Source organism: Oratosquilla oratoria, chromosome 8 (genome assembly GCF_046742065.1).
Source record: "Oratosquilla oratoria isolate Oo_2021 chromosome 8, ASM4674206v1, whole genome shotgun sequence".
Classification (NCBI taxonomy): domain Eukaryota; kingdom Metazoa; phylum Arthropoda; class Malacostraca; order Stomatopoda; family Squillidae; genus Oratosquilla; species Oratosquilla oratoria.
Genome location: NC_134784.1, coordinates 55,816,248 through 55,825,175, shown reverse-complemented (window position 1 = coordinate 55,825,175; position 8,928 = coordinate 55,816,248). Strand labels below are relative to the sequence as shown.

The window sequence follows — 8,928 nt, the reverse complement described above, 5'->3', positions numbered from 1 at the left end:
GTCCCGTCGACACTTTAGTCTCCCTCATTGGTTCACTAGCTCGTAGCCCTTATGGTCCTCACTTAGGGATATAGCAACTCTCAATTCTTTTATTTATAATCTTCTGTCCAGGAGAATTAATTCTATTTTCTTCTGTATCTTTCTTCAGTTAATTCTTATACAGCGTGCTCCAAAGGAATCCTCTGAGAGCACGTATGCAAGATCCTATATCAGTTTTGCAGGGACGTAGAGATTTCCTTCGTCCAATGATCTTTAACTTTATATTTAAGATCCTCCCCAAAAGGATCTTACAATGCTTACGATTGAATTTTCTCCTCCTCCACGCTTTTACCAATCAGATTCCTTGTTACAAGTCTATATGGCAATATTGTTTACTTAAAATAATCTCGAGTCTCTGCATGTCAGCAATACACTCAATCCTCAAAGGCAGTAAGGTGGACTTAGGTAACCCGCTCTCCCACTAGCTATATTGTTTTTATAAACATATTTCATAAACACCTAAACCACCCGTCTTCTACCCTCTTTTCTACCCTCTTTTTCTACCAGCCTCTTACACGGTGTACAGTATATCCACTCAACATCATGAGTTTGTCACTCTTTTATTTCTGTGTGTATTTACCTAGTTGTATTTTACAGGAAGAGAGCTATGCTCGTAGTGTGCATGTGTGTGTGTTTGTGTGTGTGTGTGTGTGTTTGTGTGTTTATGGATATTTATTATTTTCTTTTGACAGGTGGCGCACGCAGTAACGAACTTGAAGAGGCAACCGTCTATATACTGGATCGCCAAAAGTGTGTTGATGGTTTCTCCTCGCTCCTCGACTACACAGAGAAGTACCCTAAGGGGTTCAGTTCGGACCTCCTCTGTATTGGTGACACTGATGGTGAAGGCCAGGACGCCTGTCAGGTAGGTCTCAACGAGGGAGTGAGGTAGCAAGAGAGAGACTAATCCATCTTCGAAAGGCTAGTAGAAGCTAAAAGTAATAAGCATTCTTGTTTAAGTGGAGATTAGTGTCAAATAATAAGATAATGATGTATGACTCCTCGGTCGTGCTGTCTCTAAAATCCCCAATGTTTTGGCTGCATAAAACTTATGTAGTATTATACCCCATACGAAGAGAGAGAGAAACGGTAGAGGAAAAATTACTGTGATGTCATTTCTATATTTTTTCTTAGATAGATAAATGGGTTCAAAAGCTCAAGGAGCATCCCCTTTTCCAGCTTTGTAAAGGATTACTAGATTTTTAAACGCAAATACAACATCTCTGATATCAATCAGAACAGCACTTTCAGCGTTACCTTTACTTCACTGATATTCTCCAACACTACTTGCTTATGTTTTTACAATAATGTGGATAGCCAAAAGAATTATGTATATAATGATGAAAACGTGACTTGGCAACTAATGTTCATATATACTATAAAATCTAATTTGAGATGTAGAACCAATCTGGATTTGGCCTGTAGAGAACGAGAAAGGTTACTTTAGGTGCATTATATATGGTTTTAAGAGCCATATAATTAAAAAAGTTGTTTTCATTAACAAACGTGGGTCTACACATCACATAACGTCACATAACATTTAGGTGGTTATTTAGATTTGCATCAATACAGCAGATTTCAACTCAAATTGTTTTAATGCTCATATTTGCCTGATTCATGAGAAAGGAGGAGTGGGGATGGAGGTAGAATGTAGATTGAAAGAAGCGAGTAAATTCCTTGGTGGATTAAAAAGTGTAGTGAGTGGGAGTGGATGCTAAGAGGAGGTTATATTTGAAGAAAACATATGTCTCTGAACTGTAACAATCGGTGTACATGTTTAACAGCCTCCTGAACAGAAATAGCGCATTACACTTCAGAGCAACCTCCCTGTATTTGTAATATTCACTGTAATCCTTCTTGCAATTGTAGTGGAATAATTTGTGTTAAAATGAGGCTGCCACCCAAATGTTTGCCTCGTCCACCCACAGTCTGATGGATCCAAACACAAATGGAAGCAACACCAATGTCTGGTTTCAGTGTTGACCTAATAGCAATCACAATTGATATGCTGCCTATGTTCATGGAATATTCTCTAATTTTCGCAACTTTTATTTAAAGAGTTGCATCCTCGTGTCGTTAATCCATATTTTGTCACTGGTTTTGTTGTACATGAGTAGGACAAAACGATCCACCAATGCAGCCTCTTCACTGATGTGAAGTAGTTTCCCAAATTTTCCAGGCATTCTTTCTTCTGTCAGAAAATACAAACGTAGCGTCACATACCGTGACAGCATGAAAGATGGGTCGTATGGAATGCTGCCTTGGGTTCATTGTAGCAACCAAATCATGGATAGCCATGTATCTAAACCTGGATCCAATATCAAATGGTATCCATAGTTCATGAAGATTTATCTTGTTGATTAAAATCACGTGTATTATCATCACGTCAACATCAACACTGCAAATGGTTACTTTCTTGCTACCCTTCTGTGCATATCTGTCACACGAAGAGGCATACGACTATCAGCCTCCTTTTGTAAACACGGTACAAAGTAATTCACATTAGATTCCCCAGGAGAGAAGAGGACTTTTTCCATAAGTAGCATAAACTCCCTGATCAGCTACTAAGAGAATATAAATGGCTTCTTGTGACAAGAAAATGAAAATTAAGTTTTGTTGTCGTTCCCACGAAGGAAGTCCTTCCAATTCTTTGGCACCAACGTAGAGGAAATCACTTTTTTCCTTATGCCTTTCATGTTTCAAAACATTTGAACCACAGTTGTCCCTTTGAGAATTGCTTCAACAACTAAAGGGACACAAGTTTCTTCAGGTGAGTTTTTCATGGCGGTGCAATAGATCTGCTTTGATTCCAAGCCGGAGTTTACCTCCCATTGACAAAACTAGAGGTACTGGACCAGTATCTCGTGGCAGAGGAACTGGTCGAGATCCTTGTGTTTGGTGTAGTATGTGGATCTTAGAAAACAGGTCAGAGTCACTCTTTAGAGAGGGGAGCTATTTTCTGTTGTGAACGTGTTTTGATTGATTGGCAGCTGAGCAGTGGTAGTTTGTTCTTGGAGGTTGTGTCTGTGAATGGTTTTGTGTGTAGTTTCAGCCTTTCTTCACGTACTTATCGTATTGCTTCTCACCAATGGCTTCTATTTTTATTATACTCTTTCCTATTGCAGTGTCTGTTACACATATCTCTAGTGTCAAATATTTGGTATTAATAATCTTCAAGGAAAGGATTTCTCCATCCCTACACTACTGCTATTAGTGACTTGGAATCTTTCAGGAAGGTTGTTTGCACTCCAAATTTCTGGTCATGGTGACAGTCTTCAGTGCTCTATATCTGACTATATGGGCTTGCCAGTTCCTCAGGTTTTGCAGAGATCCTGGCCATTCCAGATACTGCCACCATCCAAAATCGAAGTAACCTGGGGTCGTTTATCATTCAGAGAGTCCCACCTGATGGTTTGACCATATTGTTTTCCTAATAATTTTATTTTCTAATTTAACTTGGCATTTTTGTGCCACTGAGCGATATGTGCTCTGAGGATTGCTTCGAAACAATCAACATCATAGAGTCTCCATACTGAGATACAATGGTATGTACTAAAAATCTTATTACATACAAAGATCCTCTACTAAGGGTGCATAACCTTTACCAAGGATTACAAAGGATTACAAAGGCGGAGAATGCCGACAGGAGACCATTTGATCCATATCTAGGTCGGATGCGGAAAAAAAAGAATAGATTAATAAATAAAAACTATAATAGTGTAAATAATAGTGTAGATAAAATACATGAATAAATGCGTAGGTATAGTTAGATAATAAACAAGCAGATAAATAGTAAATAAAAATAAATTGACGTATAACTAACAATAAATGAGAATGAAACAGACAAATGATAACAAAACAAAAACAAATAATGTAAAATAAATTATAATCCTTACAGCATCTTGCTTAGTTGTTTATCTAAATGATTCTTAAAGCTTCGAACTGAACTACATTGCACTACCTGTGCAGGAAGTTTATTCCATTCATTAACTACACGGTTGGCGAAGTTGTTTCTACCTACTTCTAAATTGAATCTATTTCCGGATAGTTTGAGACCATTGTTTCTTGTCTGATTCTCATTCAATGTGAAAGTTTTGTCACTTTTGATGTTGTCAATTCCCTTTAGAATCTTAAAGACCTGTATCAAGTCATCTCTGAGTCTACGCTTTTTTAGGGAAAACAGATTCATATGTTTTAGTCGATTTTCGTATGATTTATTTTTGATATTTGGAATTAGTTCTGTGGCTCGCCGTTTTACTTTTTCCAATCTGTCAATGTCTTTAATGATATTCGGTGACCATACGGAAACAGCATATTCCAAATGTGGACGAACTAACGATTTATATAGCTTGTTAATGAGTGATGGACTTTTGAAGTCAAAAGATCGCGCAATCAGTCCTAGAATCTTATTTGCTTTCTCAGAGGCTGAAATACACTGCTTGGATGATTTGAGATCGTTACTGATAATTACGCCGAGATCTTTTTTACTATTCACTTTTGTTAACGAATTTCCAAATAACTTGTAATCGTACTTACTGTTATTTTTACCTATGTGCATTACCTTGCATTTACTCGTGTTAAATTTCATTAGCCACTTTTCAGACCATTGCTGTAATTTATCTAAATCTTCTTGAATATCTAATTGTTTAAGTGATCATTTGCTATTCCGCACAGTTTTGTATTATCAGCAAATTTGGAAACAGTAGATTTTAGTCCATGGCCTATTTAATTGATATATACTATGAATGGAAGTGGCCCAATAACGGAACCCTAAGGAACTCCACTTGTAACATTTTTCCATCCAGAAGTTTTTCCATTTAAAACAAGTCTCTGTTTTCGATCATTCAACCAATTACTAGTCCAACTTGATAGGCTACCACTTATTCCGTGCGAAGCTAATTTAGTAAGTAGTCTTTCGTGGGGGACTGTATCAAAAGCTTTTGCAAAGTCTAGATATATTGAATTCATATTGTTTCTTTTGTCATAATTCGAGATAACTGTGTGGTAGAATTCGAATAAGTTAGTCACGCAAGAACGTCTCCGCCTGAAACCATGCTGGCTATCATCTATCAAACGGTAACTTTCTAAATAATGTTCGATAGCATCTTTGATGATAGTTTCCATTATTTGGTTTCTTTATGTCACCTCTTTTGAATATGGGAGTAACGTTAGCAAGCTTCCATTCTCTTGGGACATCTCCGGATATGATGGATTTCTTAAAAATAATTTCTAATGGAACAACAATTTCATTTTTCATTCCCTTTAAGATTCTTGGATGCCAACCGTCAGGCCCTGGTGTTTTATTAACTTTGAGTTTATCTATATACCTTTTAATTTTTTCTTTTGTCATATTTACCGTAGTGAGAAAGTTTACCCTAGACTTTTCACAAGTTTCAGTTTGGAGTTCACTTTGAGATGTTTCCTTTACGAATACCGAGCTAAAATAATTGTTTAAAATATTACACATTCCTTCATTTGAATATTCAAGTTGACCGTCCTAACAACCTTTTTATCTCTATTGTAACTATAGAATTCTTTGGGATTCTCTTTGAATCTATCAGCGATATTCATTTCGTTTTATCGTTTTCTTTTTTTTATTGTCTTTTTTAAATCTCTCTGTATTGATACATAGCTTTCATAGTCATTAGATGCACCTGAGCATTTATATTTCTTATAAGCCTGTCTCTTTTTAGCAATACTTTTTTAAGTTTCTTTGTCGAGCCACTTTGGGCGAGCCTGATTTGGGGGACGTCTGTCCTTAAAAGGAATGTAAGTATGAATCATCTTAGTGGGCGTATTTTGAAATATTTCCCACATCTGATCTACAGGTCTTTCGCTTAATTTTTCCTCCCAATCTGTAAGCTGAAGCTCCTGATGAAGTCCTATGAACTGAGCTTTACTGAAATTGGGTATTGTAGAAACAAGTATCTATTCTAATTTTTTCTAGGAGTTTGAATCTAAGTTGTGATCACTATTTGCAACAGTTTCACCGACTTCTACATCAGTTACCATGCTTTCGCTGCTAGTGATCAATAGATCGAGTAAGTTTCCATATCTTGTGGGCTCTTTTACATGCTAAATTAAGTAATTGTCACCAAGAAAATCAATCAAGCGACTACCTATATGGCCATGTTCAAGGGTCATCCAATCAATGTCAGTAAAATTGAAATCACCCATTATCAATAAATCCCAGTTGAAGAAACTAGACAGTTCTTAAAATAACAGTTTGTCATCTGCTAATAATAATGTCTTTGGCCTATATATTACACCTACATTCATTTTTTGTCCATTTGTTTGGGTTAACTCAACCCACAAACTGTCATATGCATCCTCTTTAACTTTCACTAAAACACAAGCATGGACATCGTTTTTAACGCACGAAAGAACGCCCCCACCTTTCTTGTGGTTTCTATCCTGATGAAAGTGTTTAAATCCCGCAATATTAAATTCAGCTTCGAACTCTGTACCATTTAACCATGTCTCGGTTATTCCTATCATATCGAGATTTTCGCTTTTGACATACGCCTGTATTTCCTGAAAATTGCTCCTAATACTACGAGCATTAAAGTACATGGTTTTAAGAAACTCGTGATTATTTCTTTTTGACACATTTTGAGTTTCAATATCATGTCTTACATTATAATTTTGTTTGTTTTTTATTTATACCTTGCTCTATATTATAATTTGGTCCTTCGTTGACATTCAATGCCTCATTAGCATTTCTCCCATCAAAATCAACATTTCCACCATCACGGACATCTGGTCACTCACGGACTTCCGATCTCTTTTGAACACTTTGTCCCCCTCTCTTTTGTACACTTTGCCCCCCTACGTCACCGTGATTCACACCAGCCTCCCGTCGTTCATTGACATTTTGTCCGGCATCCCTTCCTAAAATTATATTTTGTACACCAGTGACATTATATCCTACTGTGATATTTTTTCCTCCACTAAAATTATATCCCATCGTGATATTTTGGCCTTCATTGACATTCTGTCCGGCATCCCTTCCTAAAATTATATTTTGTCCTCCACTGACATTATATCCTACCGTGAGTTGTTTGATTGATCTCACTGGATATTACAAAGGTTCGTCTGTTTCTTCCTTGCACAAGACAATCTCTCCAAATTAGTTCTTGGGGGCTTGGGCTAGTTGGATATGCGGAGATGTGTAGACTCTATCAGAATATAACGATCTACTACGTTTACAACAAGAAGAGGTTTACAGAAGATGAATTGCCACCAACTATGGTATCATGTATAGGATGCAGATGGCTTGAATCATGCATGGAAAGGGAATCCTGTAATACGCAAAACGCAACATTGTTAGTACCTAACCACCACCTTTAACACAATAGATATGGTCAGCATAATATGTATAGGATATTTCATTCTGAAAATAAGAATAGAATTCTTAAAAATACGTGTAAACTACATTTATACAAACATTGTGTGAGGTACAGACACTTTATTGTTATTGGCAAAAATATTTTTGTGATGATGATTTGGTTTCACGTCACAAACCCCCCCTATCAGAAGGCTAGGACAGTGACCCTTATAGAGGGTTTTGTAGCGACGTCCCAACTCGCTCGGCCAGCTTACTAAATATATTTATACAACATTATATAATTTTCTGTGAAAAGATGGGGTGAAATAATTTTTTTATAGCCTTTTATGGTCCTTAAGTTTACCAGCTTACCCCACATCTCAAATTAAATCTTATGGTATTTACTAACACCGGTGGAAAAGCCATGTCTTTATCATTAAATGCACAATTCTTCCAACATTAACACATATGCTGCACTGTTATTCCCAAGCATTTAGCAAACCTCCTTCCTTAAGTTGACACGTACATCATTTTGTCTCAGGGTGACTCGGGAGGACCGGTCATGTACCTCAAGGACGACAGGTACTTCCTGACCGGAGTCGTGTCCTTGGGATATGGCTGCGGTAAGCAGGAATTCCCAGGACTCTATGCCTCCGTCCACCACGCCCCGGACCTCGCCTGGATCAAGCGCGTTGCCTTCTGAAGGAGTCCATACTAAAGTCAACCTGAAGGAGGACTAAGGAATGAGTCAAGTTTCTTGACCCATTAATACTTGTTTGGATAAATTTGGTATATTCAAGGTTAGGCGATTTGTATTTAGTGTAGAGGAACATTGAGGCAATAAAGGTCTCTTATTTTTTTTATTTACCCCTTAAAGTCCATTGGAACCAATTCTATACATTCAAGGACGTCAGTCCGCTTTATAGAGGTAAAAAATGAAGAATTATATAAAAAAATGAAGACTTGATAAAAATAGTTTCAAGTGTTTGAAACAACGTTCCCAACTTATGAACTGATACGGCGATTTTTAGTATGAATAATTATCATTTCAATATAAATATCGCATGCTGGCAACCCTGACATCAAAACACATGACTACATCTCTCTCTCTCTCTCTCTCTCTCTCTCTCTCTCTCTCTCTCTCTCTCTCTCTCTCTCTCTCTCTCTCTCTCTCTCTCTCTCTATCTCTCTCTCTCTCTCTCTCTCTCTCTCTCTCTCTCTCTCTCTCTCTCTCTCTCTCTCTCTCTCTCTCTCTCTCTCTCTCTCTCTCTCTCTCTCTCTCTCTCTCTCTCTCTCTCTCTCTCTCTCTCTCTCTCTCTCTCTCTCTCTCTCTCTCTCTCTCTCTCTCTCGTTTTCTTTGTTTCTACTTGGTTTCCTACAGCCTACAAATACCCCGGGTTCTTAACCGGGAGTATAGGAACCAAATGCTAGGGGTACTGGTATTTTATTTAATGTATTAATTCATACCTAGGTAGAATGTTAGATTATCAATTAGCACTGTTATTAAAATATGTTGACACTTGTGACATTTGGTATGTCAGATGACATACAAATAGATTTGT

The 8,928-nt window shown here is 37.3% G+C and overlaps 1 protein-coding gene across 3 annotated transcripts in view; it reads left to right on the top strand.

Annotated features, from left to right (window-relative positions):
* LOC143027744 (venom protease-like) overlaps positions 1-8,533 on the top strand; it is a 174,345-nt gene extending 165,812 nt beyond the window's left edge. For 2 of the 3 annotated variants that reach the window (XM_076189250.1, XM_076189249.1), the window contains exons 7-8: positions 732-904; positions 7,908-8,533. In XM_076189250.1, coding sequence (XP_076045365.1) covers positions 732-904; positions 7,908-7,959 — 225 coding nt within the window. In that variant the 3' untranslated portion in view covers positions 7,960-8,533. The remainder of the gene's footprint in view (positions 1-731; positions 905-7,907) is intronic. The other variant, XM_076189248.1, reaches the window with a different exon arrangement.
* The last annotated feature ends 395 nt before the right edge of the window (positions 8,534-8,928 follow it).